We start from the raw sequence: 23,116 nt of genomic DNA, 5'->3' as shown, positions 1-23,116 counted from the left end.
TATAGGAAAATAGGAAGGAAGAGAACGGATGGGGTGGCTCATATCACATGGGTCAACCACCCTGCAACCGGGTGCTGAGGAAATATTTTGGCTCCTTGTACAGATCTTCCAAGGCCTCTTGCCAATGTTTGTCAGACTGGTACGCTGTATGCCTGCCCAGGGGGTATACTTTCTTATCTATATTACTATAAATGTTGGTCTTGCTCTACAGGATAACTATACTACTACTTGTCGTATAATAATATCTATCAAGTGCCCGCAGTATCATAACCATTACCCTCTTCTCGAGTATTATTACGAATATTGCTACTACAGCGAAGGATGGCCAAATATAGGTTTTATCCTCGACCTCCGTATGAAGCACTTCGTCACCGAATCGTGCGGATACGACGGCAACTGTTCTCAGTAGCCCGAAACTACATATTTTTCTTACACGCGTCAGCTTCAACTTCGTCATATTTAGCAGCCAGCAAGCCATGTCTTCATAATAATATGCACTAAGAATAACCTCGCTAGGCACCCAGGCAGAATAAGCCGTCAACAGGTCCATAGTCGGTCGAGTGGCCTGCTCTGCTCATGGGAGCCGATATCCTGCTTGCAACGACAAAGCCAACCCACGCTAATGTACAAAATCCAGAATCTCCACACCGTCTCGAGAATGCCTGTTGTGAAAAAAAAAAAAATGCATGTTTTAACCAAACCACTGCAAAACGCCCGTGTAATGCTGATGTCGCTGTCATGAATCTGACCCAGTAAAGAAACGCCGACCCTCGTGTATACAGACCCTAGGGTAGAGTGCAAATCTAGCGTAGGCGTGGGGTACTATGGAGAATCGGGAAAAGGATGGAGGGGTTGAGGGTTGAAGGGGCTGGAAAAGGGATATTGCGAAAAGAAGAGCGGAGAAGTAGGGGTCCCGATTAGGCCATATCTTCTTCATCCTCTTCTTCATCATCGAGAGCTTCCATCGCATCTTTGATGTATTGTGCCGCCTATCCACAAAGTTAGTGGCCTGTACGCAATCTAGTGGGATAGATGGCTATACCTTAGGATCGAGGTTGAGGGCAGTTGTAAAGTGCTTAATGGCATTGCCCTTGTCATGGAGCATCTTGTAGAGTTTCCCGAGCAGGTAATGTACGTTCGCCTCATCTGGCGCCATGTCTTTAAGTATCTTTAGTTCGGTAAGGGCGGCACGGAGGTCTTGTAATTTCATCAACACGCGGGCTTTCCGGAACCGAGCAAGAACAGAATGGGGAGCAAGTGAACAAGCTCTGCTGTACTGGACCAGCGCTGCTTTAGGGTTGTTCATCTTCTCTAAGACTAACCCGATGCAGCAGATCAATACAGCATTGGAAGGGTTGATCTTGGCAGCATTGCGGAAATGCTGTTCGGCGAAGTCGAGTTTGCCCATTTTGTCGTAGACGGTCCCCAGACCATACCATGCATTGTAATGGCGACAGTCAGCGCTGATACCGCTTCGGTACGCATCTAGTGCCTTATCATATTCCTCATTGGCGACATATTCATGACCTTGTAACGTGAAGCCATAAGCAAAGTGGGGATCCAGCTGAGTGGCTCGCTTGAAGCACTTCAAAGCCTGATCGTGATCTCGTTGGTGCGAGAACGAGTTGCCAACAGCACACCATGCCTGCGGCGATAGGCGATCGGTTTCCATTAGTTCGTGGGCTAAATATGCCAGCTCGATATCGCTCTTCAGATGCCAAAGGACCGTGGAGTAGATTTCCATGTCTTCTACTCGACATGGGTCCATAGCCTTCACCCGAACAAAGTACTTCTCGGCTTCTGAATACATCGCTTGCTCATAGTACGCTCGTCCTATCTGAACGAGAACCCAGGGTGTCTCCCGTTGCCCCTGGGAAAGAGAGGCGAAGACTTGGATGGCATCAGAGCACTTGTACCGGCTCAGATGGAAATAACCGGAAGCAAGTTTAGAAAACAAATCCAGAAGCCATGCTAGAGCCTCCACCGATTTGGTGCGTTCCGATACAGAGACCTTAGAAGGTACGTGTTGAATCCCGTTGGTGACCGCGAAGGATGTTCCCCGGGATTCTTTGCTATCGCTGTCGTGAGCTTCACTGACATGCTTCCGGTGGTTACCGCTCACCACGCGGCCTACACTCGAAGTGGTGGCCGTGCGCCCCTTAGTTCCTGTAGCTCGAACCTTCTTCACCTCTCGGCCATCCTTCACACCTAATGCTGTCGCGGAGAGTTTATTCGTCGAAGGTTTTATTTGGTTGAAAAGGCGCACACTTCGCCGTTGCCCGGCTCCCTGATCTGTAGTATGGGACGTGGAAGGGTGCGCAACTTGCCCAGAGACCGTCCGTTTGCGATCACCGATTCTATGCCCCGCTGTGACGTCCTTCTCGAGTGTCTGTTCATCTGGCTCTGCCTTTGTTCGCGTTCTCGGCCGAATACCTGTTGGTCTCATCTTCGGTGGGGGATCCATTGAATTATCAGTGCCTAAGGTCTGTATTGTTCGGTTCTTCTTTGCCGGAGCTAACGGCGGCTCCCAAGAAACTCCACCAGCACCTCCATTGGTGGCACGGGGAGTGTCAGACTCACTGCTCTGGCCGCCGGGAGTCTCCGTGTCCTCGCGCAATATGCTCGGTACTGTACCCACAGAGGCAACACTAACTGTACTCCCGTTTAACTTTTCCCATAAGGCAGAGCTTCCATAGGTGGTGTTGGATTCGTTTCGGGATGCGGCGGAAGTGAAAGGATCCAAGGTCGGGTTCGCATTTGCTTGTGTCTGTAAAGGCCCATCTGGATGCAGAGTCTTATCGGAAAGCGATTCGGTATCTTCCTGGCTGCTGGAGGTCACCATAGTGTATAGCTCTGGGCTCATTTTGTAGATATTTGAAACTCGCATATCGACGCCTTTGGGCGCGTGTTAGCCAAACAGACCACTTCCCACAGCTGCCATAGCCAATACTTACCGGTCTCGCAAAGGTTTATGAACGCATCCCACATGAAGGGATTGAGCTTGAGAGCCGCGGCGTAGCATTCTACAGCCTTGTTGTGTTCCTTATGAGCGTCCCATAACTTCCCTTGCAGGCATAGTACTGCGGCGGCATCCGGCAAGTGTTGTCTGCGCGTTTCACTGTGCTTGTCTAGTCGATCGAGATACACATCAGTATCAGTCTCAGCTATCAAAGTGGCAAACCCCGTGAGGCTGGCTGCCGTCGGCGCGAGGATGCTTACTCCAATGATTCCTTGAAGACCAAAGTGCCTTACTCCGCTCCAGCGCATTGATCCCATCCGTGTATTTTCCGAGGTCCAAACATGCCTGGGCGTAGACGTAGGAGCAACCAAGATGCGTGCCTCGCGTTCCAAAATTTCTGCTAGCTTCCCATGCTGCTTTCACTTGTCCATTCTGCAGATAACACAACGCTAATAGGTACGAAGCTTCTGAAGTCCGAGGTTCGTAGGCATGGAGGCGGCCGGCCAGGAAGAGCGCGTTTCGGACGAGGTTATTGTCAAGATGATAGTAAATCAGCTGCCGTAGCTGGCTTGCTATATGAGATGTCGACGGGGACATTTTCAGGCGAGATTGAAGCGGGTAAATCGACTGTGTTCGTAAGAAATCGTGCCGAGAGAGTAGTCGCACTCAACGCGAAGAAGTGATCGGGTATCGAAGAAATAGAGGAGACAGCTGTCGGTCGAAGAAGCATTAGGTAGACTTAAGCCCAGCTGCGTGTCTTGCACACGATGTCGAAGATGGCACGAGACAAAGGTAAGGAAACAACGATTGACGCTTCTTTCACACAGTCTCAGCCTGCCGGAGAGGTTGTCCGCAAAGTTTCAAAGAGGGGGGCAAAAGAAGTACAAATGAAGAAAAGACAGCAAATATAGTAACAAGCCCTGTTGCCTTTATATTGATTTCCTCACCTAATTTTCCCCCACTGTCCGGAGCTTGTTAGAGAGGGGACAAACGGTGAGTCCGGGTCTGTGTTGGAAAGAGTGAGGGAGAATCGACGACTCGTGACGCCCTCCAGGCAAAACAAAGTCTCAGGGAAAATCAAATCGCATATCGGCAAAGGACGGAGCGACACGGGGTAGGTGAAGAAGAGTCGTTAGGCAAGAGTGCCGAAGCAGAACTGGTGGAGTCTCAGACAGCTCAGCTCACGGATGTTTTGAAGGCGTTGGTTTGGTGTCTCGCATGAACGGTTTGGCTCGTGGCTGGTGGAGGTCAGCGGAGGCACGGGCGTGGCGGCGCTTGTCCGGTTGTGGTGGGCAACGCGGGCCATTCTCTCCTCTGGACACCAAAGCCTCTAACTCACTGTGCAGAGGAATCTCGAATTGAGCGGGATAATGAGCTCCTTGACATAATTATTGATCTTGCGCTGATTTAATTGATTGAATTTGCTTACCACACCTCTGCCAACCTCCCACTCCACCTTCGAACTGCTGCTGCGGAGATCATCTGCATCATCCTGGCCTCACCTACATTCCTTTAGACGCACGCCATGGCTCAGGTGAGTCCTTCCTTACACCCCCTCCCTCCGTAGTTATGCCGTACAGCAATTGCTAACACCCTCTAGAAAGCCGCCAAAACCCTCGCTGCCCGCAACAGCTCAGTCCTCCTGCGCACACACCTCATAACCCTCGCCCTCCACGCCCTTCACCTCCTCCTACACTTCACCTTCAATCGCCCCCGCTCCCTGAAATACTACTACATCCTCGCAATACCAACCCTGCTCATCGAATTCTACCTCGATCGTATCGGCCGCCCACGCCACAACCCCGCAGATGGCTCGCTACGCTCCCCTGGTGAGGATCTCGGCGCCGCGGGCCTGACAGAGTATATGTGGGATGTTCTCTACTGGACTTGGGGGTGTATCGGGGCTGTTTGTTTGTTTGGGGATCGCGCGTGGTGGCTGTGGGTTGTGGTGCCGTCGTACTCGGTTTGGTTGGCGTATAGTACTTTCACGGGGATGAGGAGTGGATTAGCTGGGTTTGGAGGTGGGGATGGGCAGGGTGGTGCTGAGGGAGCGGAGAGCAAGAGGCAGAAGAAGATGGAAAAGAGGGGTGGGCAGCGGATGCGGTATCGGTAGAGATTGGATGAGGGATTCATTTATATTTCGTATACTGGTGTCATATTTCGCCAGATTTTTTGATTAAGGGGGGTGTATTGTGAGATGATAGGGCCGCGGGTATATACACCCTTTATAAACATGGGGATGCCAATGTCTTCCCTGGCACTGGAGCAACAGACTGGGACGTCCAAAAAAGGGAAATGCCCGATCACAAGCCGTGCGAGACAAGGGAGAATCAGGGAAAGGAGATTGCCACCAAGAGAAAAGAAACTAATAAAACAGTCGTGAAGCTCGCCAAGCAAATGTCTCATCATAGCCATATAAATCTGTCGTGAAATCATGGGGAACTATGTGGGGAATAATCAAGATTGAACAAAACAGGGGTGAATGAGATGCGTTATCAACACGTATGAAATTCATCGAGCTAGACCCGGGGGTCCTCCATCAATAATTCTTCATTAGAGATCATCCCGGCTAGATTGATCTTCGCTGGCATCTGCTGCCTCTGTCGGCTCAGGTTCAAGGACTTCTGGTGTGAAGCTGCTTGCGATTGATTCCAATTCTTCAGACTCGTCATCGGAAATCACGGGTTCGGGGGTGTTGTCTGCGGTTTCCAGCTCATCAGGAACGCCAGCAACTCCTGGTTCTGGGACTGGTAGAATGGAATAGACATTATCTCGCTCATCATCGATGACGGAGACAGACGAAGTAGATGCGGGAGCGTCAACGTCAACCGTCTCGCTGGCTGTGTGCGCAGCGCTTGGTTCTGGCGTTTCGTACATAGCTTGAAGTTTCTTCAAGACTTCTTCGGCGAATTCAGCATCCTTATCGGCAAGCAATTTGGAGAGGAGATCCTCCACAGCCTTGTCTTGGGTTGGTTCCTGACTTGATTTGGGTAGAACTTCCTCAATCCCCAGCGACTGAGAGACGGTGTCGGAGAGTTTCGTTGCTTCGGCGTCAACAAATTCATCTTGGCTTATGTCCTCACGATCATCACCGACCGCAGCATCATCAGGGGCCGCTACAGGAGCGGCTTCAGCTCCAAAAGCGGCCGCGTGAGGGATGGACTTAACGTCGTCCTCCGGCTCTTTTGTTTCGGCGGTTGTCTCACTGTCGGTGGTGAGGCCTTCCGAGGAGAAATCGGTGGATTCGGTCGTAGATTCTAGAATGGTCTCACCGTCTAAGGGGATCTCTGGGCGCTCGTCGTTAAGTTCTGCTCCTTCACTGTCTGTTTTGGTGTTGTTTTCATCGACTGGCTCTTCAGCATCCGAGCGAGTCTGTTCCTCTTCATCCGAAACTGATGGAACATCGTCTGCGGCAACGGTGGGTTTCGGGAGTGGTGGCGGGGGCTCAGATCTGGTATCAAAGTCTTCGCTAGCTTCCCGAGCTGCGATTTTCCACCTCCCAACGTCCTTCAGCCGTGCAAGTTCTTTGGCGGCAGCTTCGGCAACATCCATTCCGCGGGATAGGATATCGTCAGCGGTTTCTCTAGCTGCTTCGATCCTCGCATGTTTCAGGCCGATCTCGCGGAACTTCTCCTTCCAGTCCTCAAACTCCGCCTTCAAAGCATGGTAGTCTTCCCAGTCTTTGTAAGTGACACCATCCATCCAGGCCCACCTCATCCCGATCTCTTGGAGACCTAGGTCGCGGACATTGTCTAGTACTTCAAGGGTAGCATTCACTGCGATCGATACCCTCCCAATCAGATCCTGTTCAAACGAGATGTGCCACTCTCGCAGCACGTGAGCTCGATCCCTGATCGACACAGCGGAATTCCGGACTTCTTTGAGCAATTCATCGACCGCGGAGCCCTCTTCTTCTGGAGCCTCCTGAAAGGGAAGAGACTCCGCCAATAGGTTCGTGCGGCGTCTGATGGTGGCTGTCTCTTCGTCCACAGCGCTTTCGAGCGCTCTTAGAAGACCTTCTCCGTTAGTTTGCGTTCCACTTGCGAGAAAAGTTTCGACAATCTCAACAACACGTCCTTCCAGGCCCTCGATCCCTTTCTCGGAGGCTGAAGCGAACCGCTCCTTCCAGGTTAAAAGGTCGGAGGCAATCTTTTCGCGTGCTTGCGCCGCTAACTCCGCGGGCGATAGTGACTGACTGGCTGTCGCTGAAGTGGGAGATGTGGACTGTGATCCGGTCTTGCCGGTCTCGTCAGATTGAGACAAGGAAGAGGTAGCGTATCCGGCAGAACTGTATCTGTGTTAGACAAATGGAAGCCAACTGTGAAAATTGCGCTTACCTCTCAACTTCGTCCATGACGCTTTGCAATCGTTTACCTTCGCGGTAACTCGCGAGCCTCTGGCCAATCTTCACAAGTTGAGGCTCTACATTTTCTGAGTAGAGACTGGATACTTTAGGCCAGATTGAATTGTTGACAATGTAGACCGTGGAAGACCATGTGCTCTGTGCATAAGGCAAAACCGTCGTTGCCAGAATATCCTGGCCAGAGGTGTATGTTTTCCCAATGAATGGCCTGTATCTGGCGGCAAAGGGCAGAACGTAGCCATCTAAGGTTGCCCAGTATACTCCGTAGACTTTCCGGTAATAAGGCGATACCGCTGCCGTAAGCTGCTGGACGTGTGGAGCCACTTGGGCACGATACCAGTCGTTCACTTTGCTCTTTGCGGTTTCAATATGCGGAACAACATTTGCATCCCATTGTTGCTGTCCATAAGCCTGGGCCCGGTGCATTGCTGGGGCGCCGTATGCATCATAGCCTTGCTTCGCGATATTCGAAACCGGGGTATAGACCTTTTCGTTCAGTACGGTCACGTAAGGACGCGCGGCGTCGACGTATGGAGCTCCATAGGTGTTATAATATGGAACAACGTGAGGTTCAACATAAGACTTCGCGACGAGATACGGTTTGCAAATTCGAGGGGAGGACTCGGTCAGATCGGGGATCCGTGACGGGCACCGGAAGAAGGGCGTCAGTATGAAATACCAAATACATAGCCTGTGTAAAACTCGTTAGGATGAAAAGTCAACATCGGCAAATTTTTACGCAGCACAGAAGGACGATCATACCGAACCAGCAGCCCGACAGTCCATCGAATGCGGCTCGTTCTCTTCCGCTGCGACCGCTGCTCGGGAGTCGCAATGAGTCTGTCGCCCGAGTCGAATACCTTGCCATGATTAGAGGACACCATGACTGATCGGTCCCCTAAATGGGGAGGTCGGCGGAAGCCGTCTGGGAGAAGATGCGGGTTCTCGCGTCGCGGGCTGGAATTCGTTCTCAAGCACAATAAGCAACGATCAAACGGCTACACAAGCATGCGAAGGTGTGCGAGGCGTTGAGAGACGGGAAGCTTCACGGTGGATTGAAAACCAGGACCTGAAGAAAATCTGACTGGCGGAATCACGAGCGCGAGGCCTGGGCTTTGAAAAAGCACACGCGACGAATCCCGACTCTGGCTTGGCGAAGGAGCTTGTGATAAGCCGCTAAAAAAACAAGCCACGCCAAAAGCTCGAAGACGATGGAAAAGAGATCAGGCCAAAGGTCAAAGCCCCTTGATCAGGAGAGTTGGTTTGGACAACACCAGCCACTCCTAGTGGCCACCTTGCATGGTCCCGATCCCAGCCCCAGCATCGGCCATCGGTGAGGTCATTGTGCTGGAGTGGCGCAACACACCACGGATATCGCTGCATGATTCGCAGCTGGCGCTGGTCACCATCGCTTTCTGGTTCAATCTAATCTACATCTTGGCATATCTTAATCTCAACCTGGTTAAGTGGACTGTTTTTTTTTTTTTCGCACATAACCCCAGCTGCTCTCGTGAAACACCAAGCACTACCGGCGGAACTGCAAAGTTAGTGGAGGAGAAGAGGAGCCATCACACTCTCTGGTATTTATGTGGCGAGTGACTCCACAAGAACTCCGTCATTTCCGGGCGCACACGACGAGTTCTGGAGGTGCTTGTTTTCCTAGAATCAACGCTCCATACATTATCTTCCGGGGATCCATGGCAAATCCAACCGTTGCCCCGCAAAAGAACCAACCATATATAGGGCATTAGGTAGTCCTCACCGCTAGATTGAAACTCTGACTGGGCGTCAGACTCGAAATCTCATGTAGGCCATTCATCTGATGCCCCTTGCGGTGCCGCGGCTGTTGAGTCTCAGCAAAAGGTGTAACGTAATTCTCGACCAAGTGGTGAACCCAACCGAGCGGTCAACCACGCCGATTTCCACTGTGGGCAGGTGAAATATTATGGATTGCCCATGGAGTTCCCTGTTGTTCCCATCCAAACTGGACCACCACCCAGAAAATAAGGGGTTCCTTGTGGTTGGCTGAATGTTCGCCGCTATTATATCGCACATTTTATATTGTGGCCCCCGAGAATCGTGGCCCTTGTCATAGATATAAACACCAATTCAAAGGCTCTGCCCCCTGAGATTTCTACGTTCTTATTATCAAGAGCCTCCCTCGCTATGCATCTCCCTTGAAAATGACCACAACACACTCCCACTCCTTGAGCTTTGAGTTATGTCCTGTTACTAGTATTTGAAATGCTAAAAAGTAGGCACTAATATACATACTTTTCTTATATCTAAAGAATAGAATTCGAGAACTTCTACACGAAACAGGGATATTAAGATCATCATGTTCCTGAGTTATTAAAGTATTTTTAAAAAGAACTCCGGATTTCTCTAGAATAACAGACATGGAGGGGCTAGAGACTAAGATGCAATAAACTAGATCTAGTGAGTGAGGGAAGTCTTTCATGGAAATTGCCAGTAGATCTACTACTATAATGAGAATAGAGTCATGATACGCATGTGAAGAGGACTCATTGTAGTGCTAGGGAGGGAGATATAATTATAGGAGACTTAGAGATACAAACTCAGACACCATGGTAAAATTGAGATATATACGATATTCAGATCCCCTGAAGCGACTAATTCGAAGCAGATATCAAGAAGTACACAACTCTATACACCTTCTCGCACGACCAGCCGGCCTGGCACACACGCTTCTCGTCGAATCCTGGCCGCCATATGGATCCCCTCGAGCACAAACGGCTTCCTGTAGTTCCCCTTCTCGGTCGGGTTGTCTGTGTTCCACTCTGTGCCCAGCATCTCCCCAGCAGCATCACACCACTGCGGCGATGCCAACTCGTCATTCGAAAAGCGCTCTGCGGCCTCGTTCAGCGCCCGTCTCGTCGCCTCTTCCCACCGGGAGCGGCTCGCACTGGGAGGGGCTCCCATCGTCTGCCCATTCGAAGTTGAGCAGGTAATGGTCGTGGACCAGCGTGTGCTTCGCATGGCGGTAGTTGGCGTGCATGCGCTCCAGGGCGCGATTGCGGGCCTTGCTCTCGGACGGGATGCAGATGGTATCCCACCAGATGCCATCGGGTTTGTGGCGGTATTCCGGAAGAAATCGAACAGACAGGTACTCACGGTCCCTGGTCTCTTGCCTCCAGCTCCTGTGCCGTCCGACCACACGTGCGAGATGGCAATGTAGCCCTCGCTCTCTTTGCACAGGCCCTTGCCGTCTGGGCGCCACGCGGTGGGATGGCCCTGCTCCACCGCGTCACCGATGAGCTGCATCGGGAGGTTAATCTCCCCGCAGGTATGTCTAGTGCTGCACTTGTGGAGCTGCGTGGTGTTGGTCGAGTTGCGGTGCGCCAGCTGGCACTTGCTCCAGGCACAGAGTTCATGACCCTTCATCTTGAACTTGCGCGCCAGCGGCCGAATGCTCTCCGAGAGGTCGAGCAGCTCCGCTTCCTTGCGCTCACTGCTCTGGACCAGGTTCCAGACGTGTTTCTTGCACAGCTTCTGGCGAGTCAGCCGTCCCCGAGCGCGCTCCAGAACCGCGGTATAGGCGACCGACGGCATGAACTCCTGGCCCAAGGACCCGAGCTCGCGCGGCGCGATTCCGTAGTCGGCCTGGACGCTGATCATCCAGTACACCTGGTTGCAGACCTCCGCCAGCATCATCGGGATCGCCGCCTCGTCTTTGACGTGGTATTCGATCCGACGGCTGTTATTCGCGCAGGACCCGATGACCCGCACACAGTCAAGCGCTGCATTGGCCAGGTGTCGAAAGGCGACGGACGTGCGCTGCTCGGGGGGAAGCCAGCCTGGCATGCCAGGACTGCCAGTACCCACTCTCGATACTCCTCGCAGCCGCCTTTCGGGGCGACGAGACGCAGACGGGCCTTCCTGGCCTTGCAATCCTCGTTCTTGCATTCCCGGATCTCGCACTGGCGGCAGAACTGTTCCAGTCGCCGCCAGACCTCAGCGAGGTCCTGACATGGCTCGGGGCCCTCGAAGTATATGCACTGCCGCTCGACCGCGTTGGAGCAGACGCCCGCGGACAGCGCCGGGATGGTCACAGGTGAGCGAAATGGATGGGAATCGCGTGGTTGAAGCACGGGCGGCTGCACGTTGTCGACGTGCGCCACCAGTTGATGGTATGCGAACGCATCCATCGCTTTATCCTGCGCTCGCTTCTGCTCCGGTCTGGTCATGAAACCGGTGTCCATTGTCGACTGGGAAGGTGAACAAGCCACGATATCGAGACAACCAACGTTTGATGAGGGGAATACTGCTGAAACTTGGATATAGAACCGGCGTGGAGCATCGGGAAGTATGTCGACGGCAGACGGGAGAACCCAGCAAACGAGGATAGGAGCTCGTTCATCCTGATAAACCATTCAACAATTATGATTCCTCGCTGTCCTCTTAAAATGGCCAGGGATGCTCCCCACTCCATCAACGATATCGACGAGGCATCGGTCGATCAGTGTGCGCCCAATGCAATCGGCCTGTAGGATGACGGAATTAAATCTGCTTGCACCTAATCATCCCCCTCCTCTCTCACTCTGATAAGTCGCCTCAACTGCCACTGAAATGCAAGCAACCTCCAAGGCCTCTTTCCAATGATTCTGATTCGTTCCCGCCCCACGCACTGCTGTGCTGGCATTTGTTACCTGTCAGATTATCTGGAGTGCAGACAAGGATCCGGGATGGCGAAGATGGCTGCGGGCCCTACGGATCGGCCCGCGGAAAGCTGTGAATGATTTCTGTAAGAGATGAGCCATGTCCTCAACTTCTGCGTGGCTCGGAGGACCTCCATATCTATCTAGTTGATCAAGTAGTCTTCCTGGATTTGAGAAAGCCTGTGGCTATTTGCGCGGAGTTCTAATCGAAATGGTTGACTATTAAGTTGTTTGCAGAGTGTTGTATAGGAAACATTAAAAGACTGTAATGTATGGTAAATACTGTGAATTTTAGACTTTTTTAAAGCTTGAATGGCAAGTTGGATCTGCCCTCTTGCTCCACCAAGTTTTGTGGATTTTGAAGCGGTTTTCATGGCATGGTGGTTGTTTGAACAGCTTCATGATAAACGCGTGGTTGAAATCGAGGTGGCTGACCGCTCGGTTGGGTGAACCGCTTGGTCGGTAATTCTGTTACCAAACGAAACAAGGAGGAGGATAAATATCCACGATGTTGAGTTTGGCTCGGCTGGACGGGGGCTGGGACCTCCCGGCCCTCCCCCATCGTAAGTGTTGGGGACAGCCTGGAAAGGGTTATATACCAGCAGGCCGCAAAAGACAGCGGTCATGGACTAACAGTCGTGGCAAGCGCGGCACCTCCAAGAAGGCGCACGCCTCATCTTCCAAGATTGTTGGTGATACCGAACGAAACAAGTTGAGTGCCAGGCAGGTGGATGAGATGCATACAACCATATTCAAAGGCGGGAATTACTTTTTGAAAGTACGAGGGAGTTGGGGGGACCCTAGAGGGCCCACATCGACTGCGTTCCAGCCAAACGGGTCTCGTATGTGCGAGCCTGGATTCGCCTCTGTTCCTTGTCATCCGACGAGGTAGATAACTTCGTTCACAAGCGCGTCGACGTGGGTATTTGGCTTGGAAGATTCCGGTCTCAGGGTGGAGCATCAAGTGATTCGAAGTGATTCCTCCCGAACAAGCAACGAATCACGTGATGGCCGCCCGCAGCCCAAAAAGCGGAGGCCTTGCTGAATCATCAAATTACTTGCGGCCACAAGGATCACCCATTGAACATGACTTCCACGACTTGCCACAGCCTGTTGTGAGCAATTCTCGATTTGATATCGCTTCTTCCTTTGCAGAATACGCTACACTTTCCCCTGCAACTAGCTAAGCACCCTTGCCCCGCGTGTTGGACGACGACCGCCACCGCCACCGTCGGGGCCAAATATCTCTCGTCTCCAAATCATGGTAAACTGACACCCGTCTGCGCCTGCTGCTACTGAGAGCAACGCCTTTCCAACCCCCCACTCCGACGATGGAGTTCTCGGGACGTCCTTTTCGTGAGCATACGAACATTTACGACATCATGAATGATCCCGCCTTTGACACAAGTAGGAGGGGGAAGGAGAAGGAACACGAAGAACCGGATACATGTCGGATATGTCGTGGAGAAGCTACGGAGCAGGACCTCCTATACTATCCCTGCAAGTGTAGTGGGAGTATAAAGTTTGTGCACCAACCCTGCCTCGTGCAGTGGTTAGCTCATTCTCAGAAGAAACACTGCGAGCTTTGCAAGACACCTTTCCACTTCACGAAAGTGTACGATCCCGAGATGCCTGACAGCATACCGGCCTTCTTGTTCATGAAGCAACTCCTCGTACACACTTTCCGGACCGTCGTTACGTGGTTGCGCTGGGTTCTTGTCGCGTTTGTCTGGCTTGGGTGGCTACCATGGTCTATGAGAGCAATCTGGAGGGCGCTGTTCTGGCTTGCGGATGGACGCTGGTCTAGCGGTGACGCTGTCCAACAAGGCTTTTCAGAGGCCAATACTGCGCATAATGCATCGCTTGGTGATGCCACAATCGCGACGAGCTCCGTGGAGGCTGGACAATCTAGCGCCATCGGGGGGCTATCTCAGTCGATGTTCGGTTTCTCTTCGGGCGAACCTTTGTTACTCATGCTCATGAAAAAGGCCTTTTCCACGCTTTTTTTCCCCGCAATGTCATCAAGTTTCGGCTCTACGGATTCCTCCAACGTAACAACAACTCCATACAAACGCCGACCATCTTGGCTCTCGGATGTCAAATTTCTAAACTCTTTGACCCCGTCTCCCACCATCAACAACATTCTGATTGACACCCTAGAAGGCCAGCTCATCACGTTACTGGTGGTGGTCTCTTTTATCCTGATATTTCTTATCCGAGAATGGGTCGTTCAACAACAGCCTCTTGACAATATTGCGGAAGGGGAACGTGAGGCTGCCGATCAATTAATAGCGAACAATCGTCCACCTCGGCAGGCTGAAGCTCCTGTTCCCGAAGCTCGTCAAGAATTACCAGCGGATGGCCTTCCACAAACCGGGAATAATGATCCTGTCCCCGAAGAGACTGCTGAAGAAAGAGCCCCTAGGTTACCCAGACCAACCGCCGAACTTGATCCATTCAACAGCGGATCTTCAGCCTTTGAAAGACCCTCTGACTTGAGCCACCTGCTTGGAGAAGGCCCCGTCACACCCCCTATTCGGCGAAACTATCAGGAAAATAATGGCTTTAATTTCAACCTGCCAGCTGCGCAACCCACGCCCCACACCAACCCGCACTGGCCAGCTAGGCATACGCAATTGTTCAGAGATCTCTGGCTCCGTGCTAGTGGTGATCTTGAAGGAATGCTCAAAATTGTTCGAGAAGAAGGTCGTGAGGAAGAGCTCGCCTGGCTAGTTGCCGCTGTGACTGAACTGTTGGAAAACGATGGTTCACCGCGCTCTCGACACCACACGCAGCCATTCTTTGGGCCCTCTGGCTCCAGCTCCATCTCAAATGCGGAAACGTTCGCCGTGGACGAAGCTCAGCCTGCTTTCCCAGGATCTGTAGAGCTTCCCTCACAGAGGCGGAGGAGCTATGCTGACGTCCTTCGAGCTGACGCCCCTGATCTGGTCCCTGATACCCAGTCTAGCATGCGCTTTCCAGCGCAATCCTTCGACTTCCGGAACACAGAGCTGAATAACAGGCAGCAGGAGCCATCCTCAAGTCATGGGCAACTGGCCGATGGCGCTGGTGAACGTGCGGCTGGGTTGGATATAGTGCCTCCTGATGCTGAATCGGTTGATGGCGGCGAGCCTTCGTCGGATACAATTCAGACGGGTGCCGAACCTCACAAAGGCTTGGCGAAAAGTGTTGTCGATTGGTTTTGGGCGGATGTCGTTCCTGAGGATGCGAACCAGGGAGCGCCGCCGGACGAGGAAGCAGAGATGGTTGAGGAGCCCTTTGTGGAACCGCCTCTTGCACACGGGGGCAACAACGGGAACCTCCTTGAGTTTGATGGCAATCCACCCGACAATCCAGCGCGATTCCCGGAGCTTGATGCCGACGCGAATGATCTCGATGCAATTGAAGAAGGCGATGACCTTGAGGGTATTCTAGAACTCATCGGCATGCAAGGCCCAATATTCGGCTTATTACAGAACGCCGTCTTCTGTGCCTTGTTAATTTCATTTACAGTGGCTGCTGGCATTTGGCTTCCCTACCTTGCTGGAAAGCTTGCGCTTGTGCTCTTCGTCAACCCGGTCCAGTTCATTCTTGGTGTCCCGGTTGCCGCAGTCTCAATTCTTGCCGATGTGGTTCTCGATACTCTCATTGGTAGCCTGGGATACGTCATGTATTGGACAAGCTTGATTTGCAAAGTTCTCCTCACCCCTTTCGCGACTCTTGTGCCGATGAGCGAGTGGACAAAATCAATTACGGACGTCTCATTGTCGATCATCGATGCTAGTAGCGAGCGGCTGGGTAGCGTCATCAAAACGTTCTTTGTCTTCCATGAAGCCGACGTCCCCATGTTTTCTGTTCTTTCGCATCGGGCATTGAAGATACATGAAGCACGTGTTGCCTCGTTACTTCGGTCTTTCTACATACTTGTCAAGGTTATTCTGTTCGACCTTCCCCTACGAATCGCGTCTGTTGATCCCGCCAACCTGTTCTCGTTCAGCTTCCACACTGACAATGTCAACAACGTTTTGGCTTATACCCAAGGCCAAATGTCTAACTTTGCAAACGATCTTTATATTCGGATGTTCCCCCTGAACACAGATTGGCATCGCTCGAGTGTACTGGAGGCGACAAACGCAGCGATGGAGTATAACCTGGCTGTGTGGGATACGAAAGACCGTACAATTGCCATTCTCATGGGGTATCTCCTCGTATCTCTAGCTGGCTTGGGATACCTTCGCGTTGCCCGCTTCATTTCTGGTACAGACCGAGGACAAAGGGTTGAGGGTATGATCGCAGAAGGACTCCACCAGGCTGGTGGAGTGATGAAGGTAATCCTCATCATCGGCATTGAGATGATAGTCTTCCCATTATACTGCGGCTCTCTCCTGGACATTGCGCTTCTGCCACTTTTCGAGAATGCTACATTTGCATCTCGAATCGAATTCACTTCTGCATACCCGCTCACCTCTCTCTTTGTGCACTGGTTCATCGGCACATGCTACATGTTCCACTTTGCCCTCTTCGTTTCCATGTGCAGGAAGATTATGAGATCTGGGGTTCTTTGTAAGTTTCAATTCCTGGATATCTGCTGTATCCACTGACTCCTCTAGACTTTATTCGTGACCCCGATGACCCAACGTTCCATCCTGTGCGTGATGTCCTCGAGCGGAATATCACCACCCAGCTGCGCAAGATTGCCTTTAGCGCCCTTGTTTATGGCGCACTGGTCATTGTCTGTCTTGGGGGTATCGTCTGGGGCATATACTACGGATTCGATGGTGTCCTACCAGCCCATTGGTCGTCGAAAGACCCGGTCCTCGAGTTTCCGATTGATCTCCTGTTCTACAACTTTGGAATTCCGCTTGCGATTAAGGCTTTCAAGCCTTCAGATGGGTTGCATAGCCTGTACAGCTGGTGGTTCCGAAAGTGCGCTCGCTTCCTGCGATTGTCCGACTTTTTCTTTGGGGAGAGACGCCCAGACGAAGAGGGTAACTTCAACCGGCACGGCTGGTGGGGATTTTTGTCGGGAAGCAAGGCAGGCATTCAGGATCAGAATTCCGACGGCGATGGGAGCATGAAGCGAAACGGAAAATTTGTCCGGGCACCCTTCTCCGATCAAGTTCGCATTCCAAAGGGAAGCCCCGTGTTCTTGGAAGTAACGGAAACGAATGAGCGAGTTGATGGGCAGCCGGACACCGACACAGGCCTGCATGGCCGGCAGAACGACATGTTTACCAAGGTTTACATCCCGCCTTTCTTCCGAACCAGGATTGCTGCCTTCCTCGTCATGATTTGGATGTTTGCAGCGGCGACTGGAGTAGGCACCACAGTTCTCCCGTTAGTCATTGGACGGAGAATCATGTCGTCTTACGTTCCGGGCAGACCGGTGAATGACGTCTATGCGTTTTCGGTAGGTGCAGCTGTTGTTGGCGCTGCTGCCTGCCTTGTGGCAGCTTGTCATGCTTGCCTTGTAATGATGAAAGGTCGCTTCGGCTCGTCTCTGCGTTCGCCTCGGGAGGTACTTCGTGGGGTGGCAGATGTCCTGGTCCGCGGCACCCGTGTCCTGTACATCATCACCGCTTTTTTGGTATTCTTGCCGTCGGTATTCGCTCTGGGGATAGAGCTCTACTTGCTGATCCCCATCCACACATATCTCGGAAATGACCAGGGCCACGTCATCCATTTCGTCCAGGACTGGACCCTGGGCGTGCTTTATGTCCAAATGGCCGTTAAACTCGCAATGTGGCATACCAGGTCTCGTCCCGCAGCAATTCTCAATGGTATCTTCCATGACGGGTGGCTGAAGCCGAACGTCAAGCTCGCGACTCGGGCACTCTTACTCCCCATGGCTCTCCTCGCTACAGTTGCAGTCTCATTACCGCTCTCGCTCGGATTCGTTGCGAACTCCGTCATGTTCTCCTCCCAGCCAGACCTCCAACCCAAGGTATATCGCTACGCATATCCTGTCACCTGGGCCATGGGACTCCTGGTCTGGCTAGTCTACCTCGCCTATCGCCAGGTGGAAATTTGGAAGGTCAGCATCAGAGACGAGTTCTTCCTTATCGGCGAACGCCTCCATAATTTCCGAGAAAAACGAGCACGAGAAGTTGGAGCGCCGCCTCGATTGATTACTGGGTAGTCAGGGCGAACTGGTGTTGGCTCATTCCGCGTGATTTGCTTTTGCTAGCGTTGATTTTGCTTCTATTTTTTTTTATTTGTTTATTATTCCTACACATAATGTTTTGCTAGATGCCAATCTGATGATGGATTGATGATAGACTTACTGAAGTATCCCTCTCGATACTCCTTTAACAACGTAATAATGCCGAGGCAGAGGGGAGTCTTAAAATCTTCGTAAAGATAATACTTCTAGGCAGCGATGTATACGACGGTGTATTTCAATACTAAGAAATTCGTATTTATATTCATTATTTACTTCAAACCGAATCTGTATCCAGGCAAACAGGGGGGGTATTATACTGCAATGCAAGCCAATCGTGACATGATAATCGGGAAGAACTTGGTATAATCGTAGCTAAGGTTGCGGATGAAGGAGTAAATAAGAAGATCAAAAAATCGCGGAGATCAAAGGGATGGTCATCGCGCAAGTATATACATAGAATGGGGGAAAAAATAGGGACTCCTAGGCAAGCTGTCTTTCTAGACTGCGGCCTGGTCCCGGTGTGAGGATGGGCGGAAGGTTGCGGTAGGGATCTCGTAGGCCGCGGCTTGTGTTGACGGGGCTGACGTTTTGGTCGTCTAGACGGAGCTGTCGGTTGAGGTCGACGGGGAGTTGATCTGGTAGTGGGAGTGGGGCGCGGTATCTGGGGTTTTGGGGGTTGGGCGAGTGAGGCATGGCAAAGGCCAGGGATTCATCATGGCTGCCTGGGAGGGTTACGTGTGTTGCGTGGAGGGTGCGGGCGATGTCCTCGAGGAGGACCTCCATGGGGGCGATGTAGGCTGTTCGGCTCTTTTCAGACCATGCTAAGACTGCGCCGCAGACGCGGCCGGTGGATTTCTCGAAGACCCAGGCGCCTGAATCTCCGGGGACTGGAAAGCAAGGATGTCAGTATGAGACGTTAAAGGAAGGAGTGTGAGTGGTATAGTGAGCTGCACTCACTCACCTCCAAAATTCCCGTCCACCCCGAAGCTCGTGGAGAAAGTATGCCGGCCATGTAGCTTTACAATAGTCATCGCTTTGGAGATCTGCCCGGTTTGTAGACCGCTAGTGCGGCCACAGCAATGCACGTTGAGACCGCCTAGATCTTCTAATCGTGCGACGTCGGTGAGGTGAATTGGGTCTCGCTGCATTGGCGGGATTGGCCCGCCTCGACCGCGTCGCGCAAGCGCAATCGCGGATAGCGGAGGCTTGTCATAGACAATATTTCGTGCGTCCATGCGATCGTGATTAATTTTAATCAGTGCCCAATCAATTTCGTGCTTGAGACCCTTTCGTGTCCAGCGTCGGACACCAGAGGATGCGTGCACGTAACCGAAGGCGTGGGAAGCAAGATGCTCATCGTCTCGATCTTCAGGGGATGGAAAAAAGTCTTCACGAACGTCGTCGATCGCGGGCTGCGTTACAAAGAGTTGGGGTTCCTCTCCTGGTTCGAAGCCAGCGGTGTCACCGATTGAGGCTGCGTCTTCATCATCGTACGCAAAGTCGTCATCCCCTTCGTCGGAAGAGTACCCATCCGAGAGCCCGTAGTCATCGAAGTAGTCATCTCCGTCTTCGTCATCGGAAATTTCAAATTCGAGGTCGCGTTCGGCAGGGTCCTCATCGCACCACGTGTACATGGGCTGGGGATCTTGGGAGATCATATCGCGAGGCCAGTTCGCGGCCGATCGAGTAGGGGCATCAGTCAAATCTTCGTCTTGATGGTCATCCTCCTGGTCACTGGGTGCCTCAAGCATATGATGGACTGTCATGCCATACGGTATGCCGTCAACCAGGATGGCGCCGCCGTAAGACACCGGGGGAAGGTGCTCGTCGTTCATGAAGGCGCCGATGGACGCACCGCAAAGGGGGCGTTTCTGAAAACAAGGGTTAGGATCCTGAAGAGAAGGAGGAGCTTCGATCGTGCTCTGAGGCCCAGTCTTTGCGGGTCTGCGACGCTTCTTTCGTGGCACTTTTGAGCGCTCAATGTCTCCACGAAGCACGATCAAATCCCAATCTTCCCTTTCGAGCGGGAAGTACTTCTTCAGTGCTGCCCTGACTTTCTTCACGCTACTGCAAGTCACACATATCGTTGTCTTAGCGCTTTCCAATCCGTCACCAGTCATCATAAGTGTGACGCCACACGATTCGGATGAGTCCTTTAGAATCTTCTGAAGTAGCTTTCGCAAGCGGGGTAACATCTGGAAGTTCCATTCATTGAGATGCTCTTGGGGTATCTCAACTGTTGTAAGTTTCTTGAACGTGCGCTTTTTCATTCTCCTCTCCTCGGGTCCAAGCTTCATCATCTTCATTTCCGGCGCAGGAGCCACCGCCACGGGCTGAACGAACTGGGTTACCTGTTCGGGCGCCTTGTAGTCCCTTGCGGCTTGCTTCGCAGCATCTGCTTCGGAGCCCGGAACAAGGGCTAACGGAAGGCAGTCATCCAACTCCTCAGCGCCGGGGGCGGAAAAGATGTCGATTTTACAGCATGACCAGGTTATTTTGCACAATGTGTAGAGGAAATTCATAGAGAATGAAAATGTACTGTCGGGCGCTGAAAGATCCAAAACCGGATAGTGGAAAGTCTGAGGTATTCTCAGGTTGAAGTCATCGAAAGGCTGAGTTGAAAGGTGGAAGTTCGGGGCATCAAGACATAGCTGGACCACATGGAAGAACGCACTGCCGCATTTAGGTCCTAACTTTTGCAGATAGACATTTTCAACTCTTTGCTTGAAGATCGAGTTGTTGTACTTCAACTTCCAGATTCGACTGATGGGCGTCCATAAGCCAATCTCCATCAGTACCAGGCCGAGGGAGTAAAGATCGTAGGCCCAGGCCGCATCATCGTCGATCGACCTCTTGTCATCAGGGTGGCGGTACATGCTCGTGGAAAGCGGTTCAGGCGAAGGGTTGTTGCCCGAGAACAGGGCGAACGAGGTCAGATAGGGACGGCGGAGATTTTCGGTGAGCCCAACTTCGTTTTGCTTTGAATTTGTAAGGCCAGGGAAGATGAGAACATTGCTACTGTTAATGTTTCCGTGGACGAGGTTCTGGCTCCTCAGCTGCAAAACAGCCATGAGAAGGTCGTATGCCAAGCGAAATCTCGTCTCCAAGTTGGGGACGGGGTAGTCCTCCCCAGACTGGAGAAGCGAGACCAGAGGCTTTGGCTTCAGCCCATTTAGGAGGTCGGTGGGGTTCTGGAGATAGGGAAAGTAGTCGACTGGCATCTGATAGACGAAGGCGTAACGGGAGTTTGGCCGGTCAATGTAATAGCCAAGGAAGTTAAGAAGGCCGAGGTGGGAGACCCTGGCGTTCTGGACTAGTTGATCGAGGGTTTGATGCACGTTGTCGAGTCGCGTGTCGTTTGGATAAGATACATCAGAGGATGAATCCAGGACCATCGGGGTATATTCAACCAAGATGCTGACCGTCGCGTCCTTGATGTTGTGAGAGAATTGTAGAGCGGAAGTTTTCATGCGGCCGAGAACTCGAGAATTGGTGGATGCGGCGACCATTTCATACGGTGGCGGGTTGTTGTCATGAGATGCGCCAGTCAATTGGAGTGCCGATCGGTCAATGAGATAGCTCCTCGATGCGACTGGAGGTTTGCTAAGAACCCTCTCCAACTTGGGATGCTCGAAAACGGGGGATTGTGTGATGGCATGAAGATTGGTGAAAGGAGAGTAGTCATAAGCCGCTGTCGACTTCGAAGTCGGGGAGCTCTGGTATGTCGCACTATCAAAAGAGACGCCATGATATGACTTCGAATCGAGGAGCTTCGAGTAACCGGAATCACCACCAGGAGTGGCGGCGTGAGGGGAGGGATAAGATTGCGCGCGACTCTTGCTTGGAGTTTGTGAGCTGGCGGTCATATCGCGGCGGGAACGAGAGAGGTCGTAAAGGACATCAATACAAGCGGTCAATTCGGTGAGGAGAGTTTTGGAGCGACTGATCTCAGCACTGGTCCAGTTGGTTTTCGATGGTAAACCGCCGAGGCTATCGGTTGCGCGGGAATCTGCTTTGCCTCCCTTGGAAGGTAAGTCGGAGGCCCCTTTGTTCTGAAGACGCTCAGCTTCGCTGAGTAGATCTTGAATTGATGACATCACGCTCTCTACGACGTCGCTGAACCCAGCTGCCGTCAATGACTCGTCAATGTCATTTGGCTGGGCGGCGCTTGCATCGCTCCAATCCAAACCCCACGCCAGCAGTCTGTCTCTCTGGGTCTTGAAATTGCGGTGGATGGAGAGGAGCTCCGGGTCGTCTAGCGCATTCGAAGCGGTGGTAACGCTCTCGCAAGATGTCTTGGTGTCGGTGTACATCTTGGTGAGGCGCCGCTGGAGGTACGACCCTCCATGGCGCGGGAGGACTGACATCTTGGCGAGCCGGGGCAGCAAGATACGGCTCGAGCGATAGCGACGCGGGCGGAGAGGTTAATTTTCAGAGCATTGCAAAGGGCGTGAAGTTCGGCAAAAGGTCGCAGAGATGGATGCAAAGGGAGCAGCAGGCTGCAGGGAGGAGGAGCCAGTGTGAATAAGAATCTCGATGGTGGGAGGGAATCTTGTTGCCTAACCAATCGGGAGTGGCGAGTGAAGCAAAGCCTCAATGCCAAGCCACAGTCCCGCATTTCACGTGCCAGGCATCCACGATGCAAGATGACTCAGCAGCTGCATGCATCGCAAAACAGCTTCACAATGCGTGCATCTCCCTCCTCCAGAAGCTTTCGTTCTCCAGTCAAGCTCAGAAAGCTCAACACAGAGCCTGTTGGAACCTCCACTTTAGACGATCTGCCTGATCTGGACTCTGGCCCACTTCGACACCGTCTTGGTTCAATGCGGGCTTGCCTTGCTGCCTGTTGTCCTGAGAGATCCGGAAACCTCACCGTTTCTGCAGGCTTCAAAATGGGAGATTCCATTCATATTCACCTTCATCCTGCGAGCTTTACTCAGCTAGGATTAGCT

General features: G+C 52.3%; 8 protein-coding genes across 8 annotated transcripts; 2 read left to right on the top strand and 6 right to left on the bottom strand.

The window, feature by feature from the left end:
• Positions 1-437: 437 nt before the first annotated feature.
• On the bottom strand, positions 438-888 carry BJX67DRAFT_13640 (uncharacterized protein). The gene has a single exon (XM_071024594.1). The coding sequence runs from the start codon at positions 738-740 to the stop codon at positions 513-515; it is 228 nt and encodes a 75-aa protein (XP_070891596.1). The 5' UTR covers positions 741-888; the 3' UTR covers positions 438-512.
• On the bottom strand, positions 439-4,162 carry BJX67DRAFT_339933 (anaphase promoting complex subunit bimA). Its single transcript, XM_071027726.1, has 4 exons — positions 3,220-4,162; positions 2,955-3,128; positions 1,043-2,895; positions 439-989 (listed from the first exon to the last, which is right to left on the bottom strand). Exons 1-4 carry the CDS (start codon positions 3,554-3,556, stop codon positions 918-920), a joined length of 2,436 nt encoding a protein of 811 aa, XP_070891595.1. The 5' UTR covers positions 3,557-4,162; the 3' UTR covers positions 439-917.
• A 122-nt stretch (positions 4,163-4,284) lies between these two features.
• On the top strand, positions 4,285-5,292 carry BJX67DRAFT_13590 (SND2/TMEM208 family protein). The gene is made up of 2 exons (XM_071024590.1): positions 4,285-4,493; positions 4,560-5,292. Exons 1-2 carry the CDS (start codon positions 4,485-4,487, stop codon positions 5,070-5,072), a joined length of 522 nt encoding a protein of 173 aa, XP_070891594.1. The 5' UTR covers positions 4,285-4,484; the 3' UTR covers positions 5,073-5,292.
• Positions 5,293-5,302: 10 nt separating this feature from the next.
• Positions 5,303-8,413, bottom strand: BJX67DRAFT_13586 (uncharacterized protein). The gene is made up of 3 exons (XM_071024589.1): positions 8,085-8,413; positions 7,297-8,013; positions 5,303-7,247 (listed from the first exon to the last, which is right to left on the bottom strand). The coding sequence occupies exons 1-3, from the start codon at positions 8,204-8,206 to the stop codon at positions 5,513-5,515; spliced, it is 2,574 nt and encodes an 857-aa protein (XP_070891593.1). The 5' UTR covers positions 8,207-8,413; the 3' UTR covers positions 5,303-5,512.
• A 1,576-nt stretch (positions 8,414-9,989) lies between these two features.
• BJX67DRAFT_376414 (uncharacterized protein) lies at positions 9,990-11,545 on the bottom strand (the record flags this gene model as incomplete). Its single annotated transcript, XM_071031871.1, has 2 exons — positions 9,990-11,120; positions 11,165-11,545. The coding sequence occupies 2 exons, from the start codon at positions 11,543-11,545 to the stop codon at positions 9,990-9,992; spliced, it is 1,512 nt and encodes a 503-aa protein (XP_070891592.1).
• Positions 11,546-12,047: 502 nt separating this feature from the next.
• Positions 12,048-13,147, bottom strand: BJX67DRAFT_13580 (uncharacterized protein). Its single transcript, XM_071024587.1, has 4 exons — positions 12,746-13,147; positions 12,636-12,678; positions 12,139-12,582; positions 12,048-12,087 (listed from the first exon to the last, which is right to left on the bottom strand). The coding sequence occupies exons 1-3, from the start codon at positions 12,960-12,962 to the stop codon at positions 12,372-12,374; spliced, it is 471 nt and encodes a 156-aa protein (XP_070891591.1). The 5' UTR covers positions 12,963-13,147; the 3' UTR covers positions 12,048-12,087; positions 12,139-12,371.
• A 185-nt stretch (positions 13,148-13,332) lies between these two features.
• Positions 13,333-18,140, top strand: BJX67DRAFT_376413 (E3 ubiquitin-protein ligase SSM4; the record flags this gene model as incomplete). Its single annotated transcript, XM_071031870.1, has 2 exons — positions 13,333-16,564; positions 16,612-18,140. 2 exons carry the CDS (start codon positions 13,333-13,335, stop codon positions 18,138-18,140), a joined length of 4,761 nt encoding a protein of 1,586 aa, XP_070891590.1.
• Positions 18,141-18,644: 504 nt separating this feature from the next.
• Positions 18,645-22,531, bottom strand: BJX67DRAFT_376412 (uncharacterized protein; the record flags this gene model as incomplete). The annotated part of the gene is made up of 2 exons (XM_071031869.1): positions 18,645-19,051; positions 19,126-22,531. The coding sequence occupies 2 exons, from the start codon at positions 22,529-22,531 to the stop codon at positions 18,645-18,647; spliced, it is 3,813 nt and encodes a 1,270-aa protein (XP_070891589.1).
• Positions 22,532-23,116: the final 585 nt, after the last annotated feature.

Source organism: Aspergillus lucknowensis (assembly GCF_044049455.1).
Source record: "Aspergillus lucknowensis strain CBS 449.75 chromosome Unknown BJX67scaffold_1, whole genome shotgun sequence".
NCBI lineage: Eukaryota > Fungi > Ascomycota > Eurotiomycetes > Eurotiales > Aspergillaceae > Aspergillus > Aspergillus lucknowensis.
This window is presented reverse-complemented; position numbering and strand designations above follow the sequence as displayed.